The sequence below is a fragment of the Excalfactoria chinensis genome, chromosome 15, assembly GCF_039878825.1.
Source record: "Excalfactoria chinensis isolate bCotChi1 chromosome 15, bCotChi1.hap2, whole genome shotgun sequence".
Classification (NCBI taxonomy): Eukaryota; Metazoa; Chordata; class Aves; order Galliformes; family Phasianidae; genus Excalfactoria; species Excalfactoria chinensis.
In genome coordinates, this window is record NC_092839.1 from 8,217,851 (window position 1) to 8,242,869 (window position 25,019).

Here is a 25,019-nt window from a genome sequence, read left to right on the forward strand (position 1 = left end):
AGACCTCCCAGCACCGCACATAGCAGCAGCCAAAGGGATCACCTTCCCATTGTGGAATGCTTTCTCCCTGCTTTAACTCAGCTGTTGCCATACAATGCGGCCACAAAACGCTGCAGTCCCTGTAAGGGGAACCTCTCACCTTAAATGTGATTCCTGAGCTTGCACAATGGAAAGGTTGTAACACAGGAACATAAATGATAGCACAAAAAAGAACGAAAATGACATCGAGCTTGCTAAATATGCATTGTTTATTAAGGCTTGTATTCTCCTAGAGGAAAAAGTTAATCCGATGCTGTCCATTACTCCTTACAGGCAGTAACAGTCCAGAGACAGTTATATGTTCTAAATACAAGTCTAAATGATACAGATTAAACTTTATTTAAATTGGAGGTCCTTTTGGAGTAAATAGTATTCAGAAGATACTTGCTTTCTAATATAGTAAAAGATCCTCTACAATAAACACGTGCAGATTCAGTGTGCTAGAGCAGCGGACATGAGCACCATTTCCATGCTTCATTGGAACTCCAGTTGGTGACAGGTCGGTTCTCGGACAGTCCCCTTCACTCCACAAAAACAAAGAGAGCAAATTCGTTTCTCTTTAAAACAGGTTTTGTTTGTTTGTTTGACTCATCCAACAGAAAGAAATTAAGACATACACACTTGTCAATTTTCAACATCTGAGGCATAATCCATCATATTATCCATACTATTAGTTCCTACGTTAAAGCTCAGCATTATTGGTATAAAACCTTTAAATGGCATTGGGATTTGGGAGCGGGATGGGGGGGGGGGGGGAAGTAATGGAGGGAGGATTAAAAATGATCTGCAATTAACTAATAACACCTGAAGCTGAAATAGGTTTAAACACATCGTCCAAAACCCCTGCAACGTTGATAGCGTCACGTTATTATTTCATTATCAAGCTACAAAAAAAAACCAAACCCATAAAGCGGAATTATGGCTGAGAGAAAGCATCGCGCTCACCCCCGGCACGATATGGTCTAACAGATGCACACTGAAGCACTGCTTAACAGAACATGGAAGGGGAATATCTTCCAGAGCAACAATTCTACTGACAATTTGATTTGCTACCAGAGGGGGGGGGGAAAAAGAAACACCCCGAGGATGGAGCGTCAGCAATTTCAGATGTGTGATCCTATAGAGAAAGAAAAGAGGCACAGCAGCTGCGCAAACTGATCCCAAAGCCCATCGTTTTCATCTCTCAACTCTGAAGCGCGGTTCTGTCTTCAAGAGACTTTTAGATGGCGGAAAGGAAAATAAGATCAATGCGTGGTTTCCTAAGTTTGCCGTGAAGAAATGGGGGACTGGGAGGAGGATAAAGGAAGATTGGTGGTGTATTCTCCGTGATCTCTGGCTAGGAACAGAATTAGTGCCAAAATGAAGTCTTTGGGAAGCACTGACACTTTAGTATGCTCATGTATGGATCCCACATTAGGTTAATAGAACTGTTGACCAACTTAAAATAAAAAATAAAAAAAAAAAGAGACACGCCTTTATTAATGATTTCTACAGAATTTTACATAGAAAAAGATACAAATTAACGCAGATCCACTTGGGCAAAAATAAACTACAAAGATGCAACAACTTAATTTCCCCTGCACGAGAAGATATATTGGAGCTGAAAGCTTTAGTTGGTCCTGATGCCAGGATACAGCACCAGAATACTTCAATTTTGTTTCTCAGTCGAATTTAATATCAGTTCTAGTATATATATATCAAACTGTATATGTATATCCTTATTGTTTGTTTCGATTCTGACGTTCCTGTAAAGAGAAAAGAGTTAAAAAAGAGTTAAAGGTTTTAGTCAAATGAATGAGCAGAAGCATTCTTAGAAGTATGACAGCACTGATGTGATCCCAGACAACGATTACATGCTTTGCTATAAGAAAAAACAATGCTGCTATGTTTTAAAGTACCTGATAAACCAATGGCTTGCTACAAACTTAATACTGACATACATCTTCAAATGGAACAGCTGGGTAAATACCTGCACAGACACACCAAGCTGATAGCATGTGAAGGGCACAGTAAGGAAGGGATGGAAGACCATCATTCCCAATTAAGAGTAGGGAGCTGTAACATTCTGCTTTCTGGATTACCCCAGCTACTGCAATGGCAGCACAGTCTTGAACAGGAACTGCATTTCAAGGCTGATAGTCTTATTTCATAACAACTGGAAATAGATTATAAAGTATTTCGCACTTCAGATGAAATTGAAAACAGTAGTTCTATTAAGTCAAATATATCAGCCCAGCATTTCAGGCTCAAACTGTTTCTTTACTGAATCTTGTGAACACTGATCACAAAATGAGCCACTGACCACTGCTAAACAGCATCACTATGCAAAGGATCCACGGCAAACAGAAGCTGCACGGTTGACCCCCCTTCCAAAGAGTGTAAACGTAGCTGTGGTACTTGGGGACAGGCAATACTGGTGGTATTGGGACGGCTGAATATCACTAACACCCTACAATATATATTTGCTGAAAAGAAGAAGCAAGCTTGTTGATTCAAGAGCTTTCTGAGATGTAACTCCTGCAGTTTCAATGGCACTGAGGAGCAGGACTCTCCCCCCGTCCTACCACAAATGAAAACACAAAAACCTACAACAAGTTTCTTCTCTTTACAAGCCCTTATTTTTCTTTTTAAGAGATTCTCTCACATGCATTGCAGCTTCATGTTTTAAGAGCTGATCAGAGAATGTGCTCTTTGCAGACACATTCATGCTGCAGCAGCTTTTGGAGCTGAAAAAAGCAGTAGGCAGGAGAAATTTCATGGCACTTGTTCTTTGGCTTACTCCTCTCCCAGGTCTGGATCACTACATTAGGCCAAAAAAAGCTTGTAGCTATGGCACATCACAAGCTGGACTTGTATGCCAGCATGAAGAAATCAAGCATTAGTTAAGGAAACACTGGCATGAAAGATGTCAGCATCAAAAAAAATAGAATGCTAGTGGCTTGCATCAAATAGATTACATGACGTCATCCTTTCCCCTACTAAACGCGTGCATAAATGAAATAAAAGCATTCAAGCTCTCCATGAGTAATATCTAAAGAATGCCAGCCTTTCGTCATCGTGACAGTGACGAAAATGAGGCACGATTTGTAACAAGAAATCTTACTGCTAAACGGAGTACAGTGCATTAAAAACAACAGCCACACCAACCTGAAATCCAGCGGTGATGCTACAGATGCAAATAGCCATTCAAAAAAGTCATTTAAGTTACCTTATTCTTGAAAAACTGTCATAGGAAAGTTAATTTTGGCACACTACGGATGCTGCAATAGCAGGAACTTCACAGCAGTAAGTTGAATTGTATGTGCATCCTGCAAAGAAACCCCTTCATTAATCAGCTAGACTTCTTGTGTTCATTTATACAAGAGTGGGGAAAGAAATTAGCTTTCCAGACAGTTCTATAGAAGGCATCCCAATGAGCGCTGCCTTTCTTTTCACACCCTCACTGTTGATCTGCTTTATTTCTCCAGCACTACCACCTTCCTCAGTGTGCTATTTTCTAACCCATCCAGGTGTATCTAAGAAATGTTCAACTCCAAACTCTGTTTTCTGCACGCGTCACATAAACGAGAGCCTCAGCTTGAAATGAGACAAAAAAAGACATCGCTACTTTGAAAAACCAATCCTGTTATGGAAGCAGTGACCTAAGCAAGCCTATCACATTAATGCTTGAACTGAAAGTGCAAAATAGCTACGTATATGAAAATAACACAAAGTGGGGTCAGCTCAATAGGAATAGCAGTACACTGAGCTACTTCAAAGCAAAGGAAGCTCAGCGTTCAGTAAGCTGCCATCTGAACCTCCTCAGGCAACTGAGATAACAGTTCAGGAAGGCTGGATGCCAATCGCTTTCACTACTTGATGCAAACACACACCAACTGGTTCAGATTCCCCAGCACTCCCACTCCTCACACACATTACTCTCCCCTGCAGCCTTGGTAACAAGTCACAGGGAGACTCAGCATGAAAAACAAAACCAATTTCCTTCCTAGACTGTACGAAGTTGACTTTTTGACTCCCTATAGAGAAGTCTGCACAGCAGATTGAAGGATGTCATTCTCCCCCTTTATTCTACCCTCATGACACTCCACATGCAGCACTGTGTTCAGCTGTGCAACCCCCAGTACAAGAGACATGGACCTGTCAGAGCAGACCCAGAGGAGGGTCACAGAGATGATCAGAGGGCTGAGGCACCTCTCCTAGGAAGACAGGCTGAGAGCTGGGGTTGTTCAGCCTGAAGAAGGCCAAAATCTAGAGGAGAATACAGGAAAGCTGGCAAGGGACTCTTGGTCAGAGAACACAGGGACAGGGCAGAGGGTAGCTGTTATTTTAAATAAAGGAGGGTAGATTTGTAATACGTACAAGAAAAGAAATGGTTTACTTTGAGAGTGGTGGGGCACTGGAACAAGCTGCCCAGAGAAGCTGCAGATGCCCCATCCTCAGATGTGCTGGTGGTCAAGCTGGACAGGACTTTGAGTAATGTGATCTAGTGGGAGGTATCCCTGCCATGGGACATGGGGTTGAAAGCAGGTGATCTTTAAAGGCACCTTCCAACTCCAGTCATTCTGTGATAGTTTAAGATTCCATCCCACACATGAAAACAGCTCTCCTCAAGATAAAGGTTGCATTAAATATTGAATTGCCACTCATATACTGAACGAATGAAATGTTGAGATAATGACTTTAAGCTTTTGGTTTGTGAAACCCTGCAGAGAGTACAGAACAAAAACTTGCCATCCCTGCTGTGTTGAAGTATGCTACATATGTCATATCAGATGGTTAGAAAAAGTTGAGCTGGAAGGTTCTTAAGACACTGATCTTTTCTCTCACAATTTAAGGGCACATTCTAAGAAGATAAGTCCAAGCAATTTTATCTTAATTCTTAAGTGCCAGTAAAGCCATTGAAACAGCAACTTCAACTTCACCATCACCAAGCCTTGCTTTAAAAGCATTTAGAAGGTGTGAGTTGCACTAAAGCAGCCTCATCAATAAATGCTTTATTTAAAATACTATTAATAAAATGTGTATGAAACACTATTGATAAAGCAACTTTTAAGTGTCACCGAAGTGATAACGATCCATCCCAACCCCTCGTGTTTTGGCAGTACACGACTTCCAGGCTGCCTAACTAGAGAAAGGTATTCTTGAAACTGAGGTCACGGGACAGATGACTCTTGGGGCCATGGGTATATAAAACATTTATTGTGCTTTCCCAGTTACTGCCCCAGTTTCTCACACATCCTCACTCAAGCCTCTTCAAGAATTAATAAACATACTAGACCTGAGAACCATTTGCCTTTATTTACCCAAGTAATAACATACATGGGGATTCAGCAGCAGAAACAATCTTCCTAGCACTGTTCCATATTCCAGCAATTTTAGATAAGTCTTTTCTCTATATAAGATTTAATTGAACAAGTAGCATCACTCTTCCTGCTCTTAAGGATAACATGGAAATTTCAAATGCCAACACAGGTATCAATTTTGATAGACAAGTTCCAGTCAAACAGTGCTTAAATACCTCAGATTTATGAAGCCAAACTCTTATGGGGCAACTGTAAAATAGAAACTTGTTTCTAATCTATTAATTACTTTAAGATACTAGAAAAACCTGGACATAACCTCCTTTACCTGTGTCAGTGCTTAAGCTTTTGCTTTGAAATATATTTGCTATGAAACTACGTCACATAAATAAGCATCAGTTGAGATGTACTAAAAACGTTTTGAATTCCTACTTACATTTTCTCCATTCTAGCAGCCTTCACATTTCATTTTCCCCATATCTGTGTATAAAATAAATTTTTTAATAAGTTTACCTTCCGCACCACCTCCTCCTCTTCCTGGCGCTTTTCATAATGAGAAAAGTCATCAAAGATGGAGGTCGTGTGCTTGTAAGTAGCAATAATTTTAAGCACTTGTTTTGCTTTTTCTAAGGGCACCTCCTGTGTGTCACGGGAGTTTGTAACAGGTTTGTTGTCATTGTTCTCCAGCCTGATGTGTCGGAGCTGGTTGTTGGGCACATCCTTCACAAAGATCCACTTGACATCAAATTTCCCCTTCCACTTGTCCTGAGACCAGACACCTGCACTGGTGCCATAGTCCACAGGTGATTTCATCTCTGCAACTCCACAGAAGTGTCCGCTGCCATTGACACTGAACAGTAAGTAGACTGGGCCCTTACTATTCATGGACCGAAAAGCACTGTCCAGGCGTTTGTTGCCATGCTCCGTACTACACCAAATAGAATACTTAATGGAACGATGAATATCATCCTCAGAATAGCTCTTTATTATGAACACACGTCCATTTTTAAGGTTCCATTCAAAATCTTTAGGATTATAGCTGTGAGCAGCTTTCAGTTTTTCAAGAACAGGATGGGACTCACCACTTGGAACAGGGTTAGGCTGGGTACTGCCAGCTGAGTTGCTGTCATTACCAGTTCCTCCACTTTGGCCAAAAGCTGCATTTCTGTTGCGAGGAGCAATCCAGCGATTTTGGGGTGGTTGCTGAGGATTCTGATACTGTGGTTGAGTCAATGGAGGAGGCTGAGCTGGAACAGGCTGAACAATTTGTTGCTGTGGTTGTGGAACAGACTGAGGAGAAGGTATCTGCTGGGGAGCAGGAACTTTCGCCACAGGACCCTTATTGTCCCAAGTACCTATGTCCATATTATGCTTTATAGGAGGAGGCGGCAACGCTCCTCCAATCACAGGTCCAGTTTTTGTTTTCATTTTAGGCTGTGGTTTCGCAGGTTTGCTAGCTATAGCAGCCCAAGAAGTTGGTTTAGATACTGGCAAGTTTACATTTGATCCACCATTACCAGAGAGGGCACCTGTCATCCCAGCACTGTTAACAACGGAACCTACTGTTTTCACAGCCGAAGTTGTAACATCTCCACCAATCTTAAGTCCAACCATTCCCTGTTCAATACTGTTCATTCCAGGAGCTTTATTTAATGTATCATTGTGAAATCCTGTTTGTCCATCCACGATGGTACCTCCCAGTGAACTAGGTGGATAGCTGTAACTGCTCCCATATGCTGAACTTTGAGTCTGCTGTCCTTGGGATCCGCTTGTTCCCCAAGCTGAGAAGGCAGGATTTTCAGGGAAAAAGTTAAACCGGTGTTGATAGATATTATTTCCCAGACCCCCAGGCTGTCCAAAAACAGCATCGTGCATAAAATGATGATCTCCATTACTGAGCTGTCCATAGGTGGTGAGATATGGGATAGGAGGATCTCCTCCTGTAGACCATGGCGCTTCACTGAGAGAGTAGGGAAACCCAATAGATGGTGGATAATAACTTGACAAATATGGATCAGTCATTGATGGATAGCTACTGTTCTGTTAAAGAAAAAAAGTAACTTCAGATATAGCAAACTTTGTATACAAAAAGCCACAACGCTACGCAGAATCATACGATCACCAAACAGAAAAGAACAATAGGGATAAGGTAATTAACGTCTAATTACAAATCCTACTTCACATTCCGAGAACAACTTGGTGTATTTTGGTCCTATCTGGACCTTCACAGTATGCTACAGTATTACTGCTTCACAATGATGTTAATACTTGAGATTTTGAGCCTGTAACAAACTTAGTTATGTTAGTATTGAGTCTTTTGTGGCTTCTACTGGAATCATCTAATCTGCTAACACTACAAAATATTTCAAGGAACTTTTATAACAATATGTTTTGTATCTTAACTACCTTAGTATATCTTAACTATCAGAAGGTTGTAGATGAAATTGCTTTAATATGACAGCAAACAGTGGTATGAACACAGACTTCATTATGTTCAAGAGCATCTACATCTGTCCTTCCAAACACAACTTCTTTTTCACTCTATGAAATAAAAGACTGACCTGCCATAAACCAATAAATCCCTCTCTGAAATTCTAATTTTAACTCCCTTACTCCCTCTCAGCTGTTTTTCAGACCAGGTTGAGAAGCCTTTTCTTCCCCTTCAATCTTCCGCTGACGCATTATTTTGAAACATTCAAATGTGTTTCTCACATCCAATAATGCCAAAGAATAAATACAGAATATTATGAGATTTTTTTATTCTTTAAATAACCATCAAATCTAGATATTGGAGACATTCGTAAAGATACTCTCTAAATGTAATTACCAGCAAGGAGGAAGGAAGGTCAGCATCTCCTGTTAGTGAGTTGAATAGCAGTTACCCTTTCCTTACTTACAGAGAAAGGTGATTTTCAGAAGAGGAACTAAGATTCCTTTCAAACTGCAAGATCCCAATCCTGAACAAATATTCCCTGCAAAGCCAGCAAAACTGCACTGGAACTTCAGTCATTTTTCCAAGCATAAGATTGTTTCTTAGCTTATTCAGAAAATGAAGTCAAATGACTCCCTGCTGAAGATGAACATTAACATCCAATTGATAAGTTACAATCATTTTTATTACCTGTCTTTCAGTTTATTCCCTTCCATAGCATTAAAATTAATATCCTTTCCACATAAAGAATGACACCATAAAATACCACCAGGACTTGTGTTCACCAGCACAACCACTACTGAGATTTCAGCAGCCTAAATTCAATGTCACTGACTCAAAAAACATCACTGCTGCCAATGCTCACACTGCCTTCACATACAAATTCTATCTAATTCCCTATGAGAAGATCCTTTCAAATGGATGAAATTTTCCAAGCTTTCCAAGCCAAAAGAATCTATATTTAGTACAGGCAAACATGTTGTTTTTTCTTTCTGGGAGACTCCAAATCAAGATTGATGCCAATGCATTATTTCTTAAACTTAACATAGGAAAAACATAAAAACAAACATTGTCAAAATGGAGGGGAGAACAGCTCAAGATACTTATTTTGTATATTCCATAGATAAATATTTTGTCAAGACTGAGAAGAAATAATCCAGAGAAAGGTGTTTTGTTCTGCAATACTTCTGCTAAAGGACTCCAGACAATTACTGAGACTCACCCCCTGTAGCCACTGTCTGTGAAGTTCCAGCAAGCCTCTTTACAAAGCATTCAATCTATTTGACTGGCACTATGCCAGAGCATGTAAGAGAAACCCTGTCAGAGATCCTTCACCACAGCAGCAGTCACATTCAATTCAACAGATTTATCCTTGACCATTTCCTATTTATTTCTTTTTAGACAGCCATTGTATAAACTAGGGAAGGAATCATTTCTCCAAGTAGTATAAAATCAGAGTCCTATTAATGCTACTGTCACTTTCCACTTAGAACTATTAAGACCACCTACTCAATTATTTCTTGCAGCACACCAACTTCTTGTTGCAGCAGCAGCAAAGAGTCAATGGAGTTATGCTTTAGTGTATGTAGGTACCTACATATTTTTTTAAGCACACAGAGGTTCTTTTTGCCAGCAAGTTCAGCAACGGCACCATCACTGACAGTGGCATCTATGAACTTCAGGCTGAACTGCACTTTTAAAACAAATAACAGATGAACCTCTGCCAAGGCTTCCAAGTTTCTAAACATTTCATTCACTTTTAAAAGATTGAAAGTTAAGTCAGAAACTACTTCAGGTAGAAGATTTTTACGACTACAGTGGTATTTAAGTTCTGGATGGTCACTTAATGTACAGTATAATGAACTGTTTTATTCAGAGTTGGCATTACAGGGTGTTCATTACCTTTAAAACAATATGCTTTTCAGACTTGAGATATTTCAGAGGATGGAAAAGAAGAGCAATATTCATTGAAGTGAGAAAAGCAAGCGGGACATCTGCTATCTTTTCTTAAAAGCAATGTCCAAATTTCAACAACATTAACACCTAGGATTACTGAAAAGATGAACTGTGAGACCCCAAAATCAGGAACTCCAGACTCCCACATGCAACTCATCTATCAAAGAACTATAAGATCAAGTAGTTTGTCACAGTCCAACCCTATCAATAACCTGCAACATGAGGAGCAATCAGTAAGCACTACTTGGAGCATTAATGTAGTTTTCACTGGTTGCCATCTGGATACACGTGGTAATACTAGCTTTGCGAGCACAAGGCTAGTTGTATTATTAAGTAACACAATATGCTACTCATTTCTTTTTCCATGCCTATTAAGGAATTTGCTTCCACAACACAATCCTATGGAGCTGGGTGCCAAAAGCATGCTTAAGATGAAGAAAAAAAAGTGAAAAACACACCAACCTGATTGGACTGCCCAGAAAGGTAAGGCTCAAAATCGTTGTCGTGAACTGTGTCCTTTTGATGTAATGAACCATTTTGTACTAGGAAAAAAAAAGTTACAAGACATTATGATACAGCTTAGGAGTGTTTAGTAGAGTTCCACTTTATGCCGCTTTAGGAAAAGCCACATTTCTTCACAGCATGAAGAATCTTAAAGACATGCAGATCACTTTTGTCCCCTGATTTCACTTTGTATAATCGCTTACAGAACGGAGTTTGAGTAAACGTTTAAAAATCAAGCTTTCCTACAAACGAGTGAACACACAACCCCTGTGAATCATCCCTGAGCCAAAAAATATAGGAGCTCTGTATAAAAAATAAATTAAGAAACATCAGATGTTTGGGTCCATAATTAGAACTCTCAGAAACTAATTCACAGCTCTCCCAGCATGTGGTGTTTATTGCCTAAGTTAAGTTAGCTACAGGAAGATCAGGTGGGCTTACATTTAATTATGAACAATGACTGCTGCGTGCCTTGATATTCTGCCATTTTTAATCAAAATTTAAATCTTTAAAGTGTGTAAAAGAGATCTTTCTTACCCAAGTGCCTACTTACACATAAATTCTTATGCGAAAAGCAATGAAACCCATTACTTAAGGCTACACGAAAGCAAAATGTATTGGGTTACACCGAATGATTTCCTTTGTCACTTTGAACGCTAAGAAAAAAAGCTCAAACACCACATTATGTGATGAGAAAATTTGGCTACTGTTCCATAAAACACATGAAGTAAAGTCACACAAGACTTAAGTGTTTAGCAAGCAAGTTTGGGAACTTATGAGAATAACTCCTCTGGAAAGATTGCCAATGGAAGCAAAAATGAGTATACCAATATTGGAAACAGGGCTAAACTTCTTATGAGCAGAGATAGCTGGATTTTTAAGGCAGGTTATGATAAATGGGAAAGCACTTGAGTAGAAGATACTGCTAGTCTCTAAAGCTAAACGTTTACACAATTATATAGTGATCATAGAATCAATCAGTTTCTTGAATGAGTTGCTGAAATTAGAAATCAGATGGAGCATGGATATTGACATAAAAAGTTTATTATCTCAAGCAGTTAATTATTTAAGGAATTTTGAATAAATATAATTAAGTTCATAGGCTCATTTATCACAGATCATAACTGCAGAGCCAATAGCAGTACAGCAATGGAACGGTATTTGTATAGCAGGAAACGACTATGCAAACTATGTACAAATACTCATACAATGAACAGATACCCTCATAGTTTTTGGTTATTGCAAGGAAATGAGGAGACTGTAAGCATGCTTGGCATTATCTCACATTTCTTCCCACTGTAAACTCCATAGCAATAAGTGGGATGCACTCAAGACCATGTAAATAACAGTTTACACATCTCTGAAGCAAAGCACAACTTCCTTTGTTCCACATGTTGCCCACAGGGGCTGCTAACCCACAGGTACCTGCAGAGCTCATCTCCTGCAGGGGCTGCTTCAACAGCAAGATCTCAGCGTGATCCTCACCTTTATTATCCTGTCCTTTCGGTCTCTGGAAAGCCACAGCACGCGATCGGGTACAGGAAAAAACACAAACAAAACAGAAAAAAAAGGGAAACAAAGAAGCTGAAAGTTAGGAAAACGTTCACATCGCCACACATCTGATGGGGAAGGATGGGGGGATCTCATAGGAAACAGCTGTAACGCACCGGGGTCTGTCTGAGCCGAGCTCGAGGCGCAGCTTGCAGGGACCATCCAGCCCCGGCCTGCCCCACAAACACCCGCACGGCCGCGGCAGCCGTGAGAGAACAGCAGGGCCAGCCCCGGCCCCGCGCCGCTTACCTGAGGGTCAACGCTTGTGGCAGACATAATTCATGTACAGGGCCGCCGTGGTTCAGCAGAGAGGCCGGGAGGGAGGCGGGGCCGCTGGGAGCTCCGGGGCTGGCGGAGGGGCGGCGGCGGCGCCTCCGTGCACAGGGCCGGGGAAGGGGCCGAGGGGGAGGGGAAAGGGGCCCGCGCGGCGCCGCTCGGCGTCTCCTCAGGGGGTTCTGGGGGACGGTAGGCCGGCGCCGGTCGCGCGCCTCGCCGTGCCCTGCCGGCCCCGTCCCTTCACATGCCTCCGGGCCTGCCCGCCTGCGCCGGGCCGCTGCGAGGGACGGAGCCCGAACCGCCAACTCCAATGGCGGCGGGCGCCCGGCTGCGGTGACGTCAGGCCCTGAGCGCGGGGCACGCCGGGAGAGCGCGGCCCGGCGCAGGCGGGAGGGAGGGGAAAGCGCGCGGCGCGGGGCCGCACCTGTCGCGCATGCGCAAGGCGGCGGGGCGGGATCCGCGCTTCCTCGCTATGTCCGGCTTCTTTAGGGGCTCGGAGGGTCTGTTGCCTCGGTCAGGGGGCGGTCAGACGGCGGGTCCTGGCTCCAGCTGTTGGTTGGCAGAATGGAAGTGAACTCTTGGTCCCGTTATTGTGGTTGATGCTGATTTCAGAGGGTTGAGAAGTGCTTTGTATTGCCCTCCATCCACGCACCCTTCTGGGAGAGCCTGAGGAAACCGAGCAGTGCTGAAGAGGCCTGCAGAGCTGTAACCCTACAGAGCTGTAACCCTGCAGAGCTGTGACCCTACAGAGCTGTAACCCTACAGAGCTGTAACCCTACAGAGCTGTACCCCTGCAGAGCTGTAACCCTACAGAGCTGTACCCCTGCAGAGCTGTAACCCTGCAGAGCTGTAACCCTACAGAGCTGTACCCCTGCAGAGCTGTAACCCTACAGAGCTGTAACCCTACAGAGCTGTACCCCTGCAGAGCTGTAACCCTACAGAGCTGTAACCCTGCAGAGCTGTAACCCTGCAGAGCTGTAACCCTGCAGAGCTGTAACCCTGCAGAGCTGTAACCCTACAGAGCTGTAACCCTGCAGAGCTGTAACCCTACAGAGCTGTAACCCTACAGAGCTGTACCCCTGCAGAGCTGTAACCCTACAGAGCTGTAACCCTGCAGAGCTGTAACCCTACAGAGCTGTACCCCTGCAGAGCTGTAACCCTACAGAGCTGTAACCCTACAGAGCTGTAACCCTGCAGAGCTGTAACCCTGCAGAGCTGTAACCCTACAGAGCTGTAACCCTACAGAGCTGTAACCCTGCAGAGCTGTAACCCTGCAGAGCTGTAACCCTACAGAGCTGTAACCCTACAGAGCTGTAACCCTGCAGAGCTGTAACCCTACAGAGCTGTAACCCTACAGAGCTCTAACCCTGCAGAGCTGTAACCCCACAGTGCAGACTGCTGCCAGAGTTGTAGTTCATATCTTACACGGGTGCCTGATGGCAGTTTGGAGGACAGGGATATCCTTAATTAGGCCAGAAGCCTGTTTTTGTGTGTGTTTGTTTCCTTGTGACGGTCAAAATGCCTGCAGGGATTTAGTTTGGTATGTCTCTGCTGCCTTTAAACGTACTTTTTGTGTAGGTTTCATGACATGAATGTACCACTTACAGTTGCCAGATACATACAATGTGAGCACATCTGAGATGGGGGAGGAAAAATGGATCAAAATGAGATCCTCCATATGTGTATAGTGTGTAAAGTAGGTAAATCTGTGCTCCCAAGAATCCCTGCGTGCACCAGAAAGGCCATCTAGGGACACTGCTTCAGTAACGAGTGTGATAAAGCAAACAGCATGGCATGAGAGTAGAACATCTGTCAGAAAGAAAGAAGAAAAGGATAGTCCTGCATGCTTCTGGGCACTGCTTTGAAGGGTATGTGACTATATATGTTCTCTAGGCTTGATATAGAAAGTGTATGACTATGAATCATCTCAGCCATGAATATATGTAGGCAGCATGTGAGTACTGTGCTTCAACATCCCAAGGTACAGTGAACTAAAGCTGTTAGACTACACCTATTATTTTGGATTAAAAGGCCAAGTATGTCAGATGTATGTGTATGTCTAAATCCATGTTTGTGGGATATATGTATATTTATATATATATATATAATTTACTTTTGCATTAAGAAAATGTGAGTTGCTTCTTCCTGGTAACTTTAAGAACATTTGTCATGCTGTCTCCAGCTATACTTTAACCCTTGCATTTACTGATTACTTTCCTTCCAAATCAGCCTGATACTAACAAATATATTATAAATGTGTTTACATTCATTTCTTCTTTGAGAGTTTCCAATCACTGCCTAATAGGTGTTTCCAGAAATCCTTGAAATGAGCTCAGCACTGCAGAATGTACCACTTTCCTCATACAGAGGCATGGTGGGGATGCTGTCAATCCTAGCTGATGTTCCCTGTTTCCAACATTTGTTTTTCTGTAGCTCGTTACACTCCTTGCTTTAAGACAAGCTCAAAAGCTCATTAGGACACCTTCATTCTCTGAAAAAGAACTAAAAGGTAAATATTAGTAGCATACAACATATTGTTGAATATGCCCTTGGAGGAAAGCAAACATGGAACCGTGTCTCCAGTCACCATCACCCCAAGGGCTTTCCCTAGAAGCAATGTATTTGCAAAGGCTAAGCAACATATTACACCTCTACCACAACACTGCAGTGCATCAGTACAACCTTCCATGTACCACAGTCAGATTTTTCAAGCCTTCTGTGACAGCTTCCCTGTCTTCTGCCTTCAGTCTGCTAACACCCAGGTGTGGCCATGAAGCGGGCAGACTGAGGAGCCTCCCATGTTGCCAACACTTCCCGAGGTCACATTTAGAAGAAAGCTGGTTAGAAGCAGTAGAAGGCCATGTCATAGCTTGTCAAGTACCTCCTGGAAACAAGTAATGATTCTTACCTGTGCACAGGTGATTTGCAACAACCCATTAATAGAGCCCTCACATAACCTCTGTCAGAGGGATTTGGTACATTCTGCACTTCACATTTTGACAGTATATTCTTCAAGAACAGGACACGTGGAGCAGGAGAGAATGTGCAATTACATGTAAAATCATTAAGGACAAATTAAAGAGAACCAGTTCCACGTGTTACAGTTCTGTAACTTTTGTATATAAGTACTGCCCCCTACTGCTCAAGGGGTTTTCATTAACGTGTATGTGATTTTTAAACGTTTCAACTTCTTTAGTTAAAAGAAAAAAGCTGTATTAAGATGTCTGTACATTTGCCATAGAGGTAATATTTGTCTACTTAAAGACTCCATTACATTACCAGATTCCAAAGGGGCTTTAATAGACATCAGCATTGGACTAATTAATCCATAGACCATGTTTCTGAGCTAGGAAATATAGTGGTCCTTATTTTAGGGTCAGGGAAACTGAAGCATAGTGTCTGTCAAGCCTTCAAGCAAGTACTTAATTGCTTATTAGAAAGTGGATTTAACATCTGCAAAATCAGGAGCACACTGAATATGATTGTACTTGAAGTGTGTAATAGATCCATCCCACTGCGGCGTCATTAAACAGTGCCTGGTGCCATGCACTCTGCTGTTACTGCTGTTTGTACATATGTTTAGTGATTCACCTCTCTATGTCTTCACAAGGTGCATTCTGTTTCTTGGGGTTTTAACCATACCACAAGGCTAAGGAATTTCTAAGTTGCCCAAACTTTTATCTTCCACAAGAAACTTGAAGCTAACTCCATATCTTCCTCTGGTGGCTCACACTTACAGATATGCAAACTAAACTAAGTAGCCATTAGCAAATTTTGAAACAAAGCCAACCAATCAGGGGAAGTTAAGCATTTAAATCTGCCTCTGTGGCAGGTGGAGGTCACTTACATCTTGTAAGGGTTTCTGTTGCTGTTGTGGAAGGTTTGCGTGCTGCTGAGAAGAGTACAAGCTTGTGGGGTTGGGAGAAGCTGTTGTTGGTTGTGATTTGTGGTTTGCTTCAGGTAAGCGAAGCCCTTTTGTTGTTGTGTTGCTCCTTGATAACTTTTCTACTGCTTTTATTAGAGAACATTGTTTCTGTTAACTGTGATGTTGCTTTCAAAGTATGTTATGGAGTAAAGATAAGCACTATTTAATAGGAGAGTGTTTTCTTATTTGCGTTAAATCTATATGAAGTTTCAGTTTAGAGAGCTTTGTTATCAGTTATCTCTGTGCTTTGCAAAAAATCAAATATCTCATGATATTTTTTCTATAACAAAATACTTCTCTTTCCCCCCTTGTTGTGCTTAAAAGACAAACCAAAAAGCAGCTTATTTCTCCTGTGTAGTGTTAAAGTGCAGTGGCTCCATCTTTTTCTTTTCATAGTTCTGTTGTGAGGCTTGCTAGGGCTTGAAATCTGCTCTTGTGAAGTGGAAGTAGCCTTTAATAATTCTTGGTGGTTTCCTAAGTGAAAAATAATGCTTTTTGCTTCCTGAAAGCAATAATCCTCGTTTAGCCTGGGCCTGTGATGAAAGTAACTCTTGAGCTGCAGAACTGCACCTCTGTCTCTGTTACTTCTCTGTGTTTTGAGACCAAAATTTGCTGTGCAGGTTGAAAAGCTGTGTGCTTGTCAAATTGCTTTGCTAGCGAATTCTGCTGTGTGTTGGTGCTAATGCAGCTTCTTGGTTTATTTTGCTATGGATTTTTCATTGTATCAGCAGTGTGGTTGTCAGTAACTGCTACAATATATCAAACTAAAACACGGTTTCTGTAACAAGTGTGTAGAGACATTCTCCTTACAATTGTCTTTTATGGTTATGAAAGCTCTGATTTCTAATGAACTTCCTTTTCCTTGCTTGTTTCTGTTGTGAGAGGCATGGAGCTGAGCAAGTATCCTTTTTGCCTTTAAAATCTCACTGTGCAGTACCAATAGAAAATAGTGCCTTTTGAAAGGGTTGTGTTTTTTTTTTTTTTCTGGGATGGGGTGCAGTCTTTTTAATCTTAAAGTCTGAGCAAAATGACTGGAGTTTAACATGCAGATCAGAGTCTGAAAGCTGGGTTGGTTCAGTGAGAGGCAGCATGGGTTTTGCCCTCTCCCTCCACTACTTGTTCTTGCAAGCACCTCTCCTGTAAATTGACTGAGGGGATCAGAAAGGACCAGACTCTTCCTTTCATCCTCACTAGTGAGGATTCAGCACAACTTGAGCAGCAAAGTCCAGAAGCACCTCTGACTGAGCTGCAATTCTGAAACAAGCTCAGCTGTGTAAAGACCATGAGCATTCCAGAATATGCATGGGGGTGAGCTGTGGGGATGTAGAACAAATAACGCAGGGTGAGTTCAGCCTGACACCAGGAATCTGGCTGACTGCTCTGGATTCTCATTCTCTTTCAGAACGAGGACATGGCAGAAACAGCACCAGCAGAGGGGACTCATCTCAGGACTACTTGCTGCCAGCTGTTCAATTCCAGCATGAGGGATGAAGGAAGAAGGCTGAGGACTTTCTCACAGTGGCCACGCAGCTCACCAGTATCTGCTTGGGATTTAGCCAAGGCTGGCTTTTTCTTTGTGGGTCCAGGAGATCAAGTACAATGCTTCAGCTGCGGTGGCACCCTGAAGGACTGGGAGCCTGGTGATTGCCCAATAGTGGAGCACCTGAAGTTCTTCCCTTTCTGTGAATTCATTTACCATGAAGCTGTTTGGAACCAGCAGAGATCTCTGCAGGGAGTGTTTGACAGTGTAGATGGGCAGATCCTCAGCCTCTTGCAAAGAATAGACAGTGAGGAGACAGCCCTGCCCAACCAACCAGAATACCCAGAAATGGCAACAGAGGAGATGAGACTATCAACATTTCAGAACTGGCCACACTATACTGAGATGCGTCCTGAGGAACTGGCTAGAGCAGGGTTCTTCTACACAGGTAAGAATACCCAACAAAGTGTCTTCTTTCTGTCTGTGTAATGCTGTGAAACAACACTTATTAAATTCCTGCATGGGGAATCCACAGCTAGACTTTGATTTGCAGTACCTAATGTTGGAAGAACTGTCACTACTTAGCAAGAGCTAGAAAGGGAGAGGAGTTGAGCCTGCTTGATGCAAGTTCTGCTTAGCTGGACCATTCTGAAATGCAAATAATGAAGTCATAGCAGGGTCTGTAAACAGAATTTGAGATTGCTTTTAAACACGTAGTGTGAATGTTACATTCACGTTGTAGGTCAAACAAATGCACAGAGAAAAATGTGTTTGAGGGCTCTGATAGAATAAGTGTGGTTCCATGTGAAGCAGGATCAGCTGTACTTATGTTTTACTGTTGTATCTTCATAGTGCAAATGTGTTGCAAGGCTACTTTTAACTCTACCTTGGTTCAGACTCAGTCTGAACCTGCAGTAACTTAAAATGGTTGTTGGTGATGCTGTTTTAAGTGCTGCTTGTGACTTCATGCTGAAATATTTGTTAACTTTTTGGTGGTAAAGCTCTTCTGGCCCTGTTCTGATGGTATGAATGCATGTAAATCAGCTGATATATTTTTATACCAGCTTGTAGCTACCTCGACATCAAAGAAAGCTTAGTGAATTTGCAGCTTCCTTACCACTTGGGCAGAATTCACTTCTGTGCTGGTATCTGGTTTGGATACTGTTGGGTCCACTACTAAGTCTTGTCTTATTATCAGGGAAACTAGTAACTTCTAAACCAGTTTTAACAGAATAAGTGTGTGCTTTAATATGTATTGAACCTGTTTGCTACCTGTGCTATTAGAAGAACCCGAAGCACTTCTTGGTGTGCTGTGCTTCATAAGCACTGCCTTGCACACCAGCCTTCTCAAAAATACGAACTTGAATAAAATTTGTAAGATGGCAGACTTGGCTGTCACAGTGGTTAGCTGCCGTAAGGGCTTGTGTTACCAAACTAGAAGAATGCTTTTGAGCAAAATATGCAATATTTCTTATCATATGCATATAAATATACATCCTTAGTTGTTTCTCCTGGGGAGGAGGGTTATGCTGGCTAGGAAGCAAGTCTGAGTAGGTGCTGCTTCCTGGACTGAGCAGTTGGAAAAAAATTGTTATACTACCTTCGTGATTGACTGTAATTCAATGTGGGGAGGAGAGGAAGGGAATATCCTTATTTGCTGTCTAATATAGTGATACTTCTGTTAGAAACATCTCTTCTTTCATATGGTAAAGGAACCTATTGCATAGTAGTAATAGACGTGGAAGTGTGTATGGACTAAAACACTTTCTTGTGTGTGGAGGGAGGGACTGTATATCCCAAATGTCTCATGCTCTCATTGCTGAACTAAAATTGTATTGCCTTTCTCTAAATACTTAAAGATGAAAGGGAAAGTAGTCTTAATTGTGGTGAACTTAAGATGGGTCATAGCAACATGCACATTGAAATGTCTAACTGATCTGATATTTCTGTCCAACAAGAGGAAGAGGCTGGCTTATTCACTGTCAACTTCAAGATTTTCAATGAAACTGTAACCTTACTGTAGATCCAGTTAAATACTGCTGGCAGACTTCACTGAAATTCTCATTATCCTTCAGATAGGGCAATTGCAGACAGTTCTTAACTGTGTTTGGCTTTAATTCCACCTCTTGGATGGTGAGGAGAAGCATGGTGGCAGGGTGGGATAGCTTGGGAACGTGTTGTGGCAATTTTTTTGCCTGTAAAACAGAAGCAATATATATTGTCTGACTATACCAGCATGATGACTAATGGCAGATCATGATGGGGAATAATGTTTGTAGGTGTAATTACAGCTGTACTCTAAATCCTGGCAAGAGGCGGCTGGAAGGTTAGTGTACAAATGAACTGTGGTGTTCTCATGCATGCTGCTTGTTACCTTGTGACCCAGTTCTGGAATCAGCTAGCTGCAGCTCTGGGAGTTCTGTCTTCTGACTCTGTGCCTATAAACAACTTGTTTGATGCTGATAAGCTGTCATGTGCTCCTCTGTTCTATAGCCTGTAATTAGTGCTGAGCCTCCCTGGGTTCTAGGAGAGGGTTTAGGGTGTGTCCAATGGTAAATTATCTTGTAATGTCTTTTACAGGCCAAGGTGATGTGGTGAGGTGTTTTTACTGTGATGCAGGTATGAGGAACTGGGCATTTGGAGATGACCCTTGGAGGGAACATGCCAAATGGTATCCAAGGTAAATGTCTTGGCTTATGTGTCCCTTGTAGCAAAACCAAAAGACGTATGCATTCTATTCAGTTACTCTTCTGTTTTGCAAGGCAGTGACCAGCTGAGAGTCACAGATGTGCTGGTAACGGCTCATAAACTGATGGCACTGCTTGCTTCTAAGTTTAACACTAGTACCTTCTTACCCACTCTTAAGAGGTTCTGTACTGACATATTGAAATCTTTCTGCTTATAGGTGTGAATTTTTGTTGCGATCAATGGGGAGAGAATTTGTTAGCAGTGTTCAAGAATCCTTTGCCAGCACTTCACCTTCAGTGAGTCCTATTTTGTGTGTAGTGAATGAGAATTTGTTGTCAGGGGAAGTTCTAAGCACATTTTTCTTGTGGTGTTTTCAGAGGTATTCCAGGGATCAGATGGGACAAGAGTCCTCTGCTTACCAAGGTTAGTGCTGTGTTTTGTTTAAGTGTTGTAGCTGTTTCTTCTACCCCACTCTTGCTTGTGTATTAAGAGTTGTGTTTAATGTTTAGGTATTCTAGAAGCAATTCCTCATTATTCTTGGGAAATGGTCTTTAGCACAAGAAGAACTTGTTCTTGTGAGACCTCCTGGCCTGTTTAAGACCAATTGTGTTTAGCTGGTCTGGGTAATGACTTGTTTGACTTCTACTTGTGTGTTCTGTGATGTTTCTGTCTAAATCTTTTAGAGTACAGCATTTTAAGCAGGCCTGAGAACAGCTAGAAGGTCCCTGCTGTTTATGAAAGCAGTAGTCTTAGGGATCTATCGTCATCATTTGCTACCAGAAACTTAAGTAGGTTAAACTTGGCTCCTGTCACTGTGGGGAAAAAACTGATTTTCTCATTCACTTGAAGATCCTCTCTGATAGGTGATCTTAAAGACTTTGAGTGAACTGCCAGCAGAGTTCTGCATTTCAGTTTTTACTGATGAATGCTTGAGTTAGACTGAGCTAGAAGTAGCATCAACTGGGAGGTTTTAATTGATCTTCATCAAAATAGTTTTGAGACTTTGGCTGTTGGACTGGAGTAAAAAAAAAAAAAGTGAGACTTTATTCACTAATTCTGGAGAATGATACATCTGAAGTTACTCTCCTGGTTCTTATGGAGGTTTTGTTTTGTTTTGAGCTATGGTTGTAGAAACTGTAAATCTTGATGTTGATCTATCTAGATAGATAACTTTGATCTTTTGTATTTTATGCCATTTTATGTATAATGGCTTCTGAGAGTAGCATACTTTGTTTTGTGAAGAGTTTGTTTACTGCTTTACAGATCTTTTAAGGAACTGGAAATTGCAGTGTCTTCTTACTCTGGATCAGTTTTCTGTAGCACAGAATGTCCTGGAGATGGGCTTTAACCCTGTCTGGGTTGCTAGCCTGATAGAGAATAAATACATACTGACTGGGGCTTCCTACCTTTCTGAGTCTGAACTGATTTCTGATCTGCTTCGGCCAGAGTGGGAAGAGAGCAGCAGAGAGGAGGAGAACAGAGGTATGCCTGACTGATTTGCCCACCTACATTGCTGGTGGGTGCTCAACCTCTTATTCACTTAATCTTGAGCACTTTTGTGGGTCTGCTTTCTCTCTTCCTAGACTGGACTTAAGAGTAGATGTATACCAAAGGCTGCCTTTCTTTGAGAGGCTGAAGAGTAAGATACTTTAAAGAAACCTGGAATGTCTGTGATTGCTGGAGTAGCTGATACAGATACAGTAACTGACACCAGTAGTTGTGGTGTAGACATCTTTGATACTTTCTGCAGCCCTTAACTGCAGTAGCAGGGATGTGTTATGTGGGGCTTGAGCATGAATTACCATCTCTAGGTGTAGCTGAATAAGGCAGTTGCCTGCAGTGAGGCTTTTAGGATAAGTGCCTGTTCTAAGTCTATTTAAGATTGCATCAGTGACTTCTGATGCTGCACTTGAGTTTGGATGATTCATTTTACTCAGTTTGTCTATTTTGTGTTGTCTGTTTCATGGAGTCTGCTTGATAAGTGAAATTTATTTGAATGGCTTGGGTTGAAAAGGACCTCAAAGATCGTCTAGTTTCAAGCCCCCTCCTATGCACAGGGTTTCCAGTAACCAGGCTGGATTGCCCAGAGCCACATCCAGCCTGGCCTTGAATGCCCCCAGGGATGGGATATCCACAACCTCCTTGGGCAACCTGTTCCAGTGTGTCACCACCCTCTGGAGGGGGTGGGGAGAAAAAGCTTTGAGAAGATGATAGGCATAGGGATGTGTTAACCTCCTTATGAGGACATGCTGACATGAGCACCAGGGAGCATCACCTTGACCAGGCTGTGTGTGAGGGGTGACAGCTCTGTAAAGACTGCTTGACTGAAATAAGGATATTTCTGCTCTTTAAGCAGTACTGTCTGAAGAGGGTGTAGAAGAATATGTTTAATGCTTTCTTTCCTGGTTAAACAGATGCTGTTCAGAGAGAGACTGAAACATCAAGTTCAAGAGGAGAAATGCAGCTTGTGCAACAGAAAGGTGTACTGGGGTGACAGTGGTGGGGGAATTATGCCCAGACATAATCAGAACAGCTTTTGTAGTAACAGTATCAGTGATGGTTGTATTTTTTTTCTTAATCTTGAAAAGGAATGTGCAGTAGCCTGAACAGTGGCAGAACGTAGAGACCTTGCTCAGGATTTAGAGCTCCTTTGTGGTACAGGCTCATCTTAAGGCTGTTTGGGTTTTCTTTAATCAGGGAAATGTATTGAAGTACAATGATACTGACATCTGTCCCTGTGTAGTCCATAATGTGCAGGTGTGCCAAGTATTAGGTAGATAAGCTAGAGCTCATAACAGCTGTAGCTGATAATACTGAAGTGAAATCTGCTTGTTTAAAGTACTTTTGCTGTTACTTTTGAGAGGAAAAATATAAGCAGTCGCTCTTATTTCTTAACAACAATCTGCTCTCTGGAGCTGTTAAAATACTAACCCTTGGGATTTCTTTTTTCTTTTGTGAAGAGGAGTCTCCACTGAGCACAGAAGAACAGCTCCGACGCTTGCAAGAAGAAAGGATGTGCAAAGTGTGCATGGACAGGGATGTGTCTGTTGTATTTGTTCCCTGTGGCCACCTGGTAGCTTGTGGAGAATGTGCCCTCAACTTGAGACTGTGTCCTATCTGCAGAGCAGTCATCCGAGGAAGTGTGAGGACTTTCATGGCCTGAACCACAGTGTGCAAAAAAGTGTCTAAAATTCACTCCTAAGCCAGCAGAGAAATTATTTGTTACTGGAGCAGTCGTATTTGCAGAATAGCTTGGCCTAAAACTCCTTTCTATGTAGAGTGCTTCCAGTAAGAGCTGCTGATTAGCTCTGTCTTGCTGTAGGACTGCTCCAGAGAAGCTATGTTAATTTTTTGTCCTTCAACGTGAGGTTTTTGCTGGAGGTAATCCTCCAAATACTTGAGTTCTCAAACAAATCCCTTTTCTGCACTGAAATCAAGAGCTGTTTTGAGCAGTCTGCCTGGTTCCCTTCATTTAGCAGTTTAGAGAATATCCTTCTAGGACTGATGGATTCCTGCCTAAGTGTGAGTGAAGATGGAGTATTTTTATACCAAATGTGTTCTGTAGTAGCTAGGATACTCAGGAGGAATGCACTGAGAGGGGGAAGTAGAAAGGAGAATCCAGCTCTTCTGAGGTTGAATTGTTAGGTTTGTTTCCTGTTGAATTTTCAACAGTTGGAGAAACTACTTCTAACAGTACTCAAATCTAATTAACCCTGCTCTGTTTCTCCAACCTCTTTGCTCTCAGCTCATTATTATCCTCCTAGACAGATGCTGAGAGACTCTTCAGTGCTCTTGGTCACAGGATGATCTGAATCTTCCTTGTGGGGTCTCTTCACTGGCGTTAGGAACTGGTTTTCTGCTAAGAGAATTTTTTTTCAGAGAAAACTTTTTTTTAGGGCTTCTGTTTGCTGGTTAAACCAGTTTTTAATTTAAATATAATACTCCATCAGGTAGTGACAGACTTGTAAGTATGCAGCTGTGGGGAAGATGTTTTTAAAATATCCTGTTCTGTTTAACTGAATAAAAGGCTTGTCTTATGAGGGTCTGAGTGTCTGATTCCAGTATAATGTCCTACTGGTGGGAGTGGTATCCTGGAATATCAGAGGGGAGCTGGGCTTAGATCATCTTAATTTCCATCCTTCACAAGTGTAAGTGGGAGTAGCAAATTCTTACCATACATTAATTTCCTTTGAAATGTATTAGATGGTGTGGGATCTCTAGATTCCTGGCTGAAAGACAAGGGAGGATAAGGACCAGATACATGAAGTCGTGTAAGTGGGAATAATTCTGAACTTGATGGAGAACTTCAGTACCTGTCTCTTCAATGGATCTATGGAGAATGGAGCACAGGCTCTAACCCTGGATATTGAGCAGGGCTGAAGTCTCATCCCTGTGCTGTGTTAGAGGGCAGTATTCATCTTTGTTTTCAGGAGAAGGTAATGCTAATGCAGCTCATAGCAAAGAGGAAATTACTGGCTGAGCAGGCTAAGCTCTCAGACTCTGGGAGTTGGTGGATTTCTGGTACCCAGCAGCTCTTGTAGGACAGAGCTGTACCACTATGCTGAACTGAGTGTTGTGGCAGGGTTCAAGCTACCCCTGGCTTTATTTTTACACTATAAATAACAGTAAGAGCTGTCTCCATTAAGAAATGTCCCTTCAGGAACAGGTACAAGTTGATTTTGACTGGCTGTGGTCCCAAGTGCTGCCTATCCCCAATAGAGGGCACTCCTAGCCTCTGATAAAGGAACCCCCTCGTGGAAAAATCTATTGCTCCTTCATTTCACTGCATGCTGGAGGCGCAAAGAACTGCAAGTCGCGGCCCTAACAGGGTATAGGGTTATTGTGTGAGTCTAGTGCAAGCAGACCAGT

At 42.2% G+C, this 25,019-nt stretch overlaps 2 protein-coding genes across 4 annotated transcripts; one reads left to right on the forward strand and one right to left on the reverse strand.

Annotated features, from left to right (window-relative positions):
* Nucleotides 1–226: 226 nt before the first annotated feature.
* On the reverse strand, nucleotides 227–12,417 carry YTHDF1 (YTH N6-methyladenosine RNA binding protein F1). Of its 3 annotated transcripts, none has more exons than XM_072350410.1 (5): nucleotides 12,031–12,417; nucleotides 11,716–11,740; nucleotides 10,189–10,268; nucleotides 5,853–7,374; nucleotides 227–1,784 (listed from the first exon to the last, which is right to left on the reverse strand). In XM_072350410.1, exons 3-5 carry the CDS (start codon nucleotides 10,260–10,262, stop codon nucleotides 1,758–1,760), a joined length of 1,623 nt encoding a protein of 540 aa, XP_072206511.1. In that variant the 5' UTR covers nucleotides 10,263–10,268; nucleotides 11,716–11,740; nucleotides 12,031–12,417; the 3' UTR covers nucleotides 227–1,757. The 3 variants fall into 3 exon arrangements, with proteins under 3 accessions (XP_072206511.1, XP_072206509.1, XP_072206508.1); XM_072350408.1 differs by having other exon boundaries at nucleotides 5,853–7,379; XM_072350407.1 differs by lacking the exon at nucleotides 227–1,784 and having other exon boundaries at nucleotides 4,834–7,379.
* Nucleotides 12,418–15,917: 3,500 nt separating this feature from the next.
* Nucleotides 15,918–24,187, forward strand: BIRC7 (baculoviral IAP repeat containing 7). Its single transcript, XM_072350281.1, has 8 exons — nucleotides 15,918–16,017; nucleotides 17,385–17,910; nucleotides 20,043–20,142; nucleotides 20,368–20,446; nucleotides 20,528–20,573; nucleotides 21,414–21,632; nucleotides 22,565–22,630; nucleotides 23,111–24,187. Exons 2-8 carry the CDS (start codon nucleotides 17,394–17,396, stop codon nucleotides 23,311–23,313), a joined length of 1,230 nt encoding a protein of 409 aa, XP_072206382.1. The 5' UTR covers nucleotides 15,918–16,017; nucleotides 17,385–17,393; the 3' UTR covers nucleotides 23,314–24,187.
* The last annotated feature ends 832 nt before the right edge of the window (nucleotides 24,188–25,019 follow it).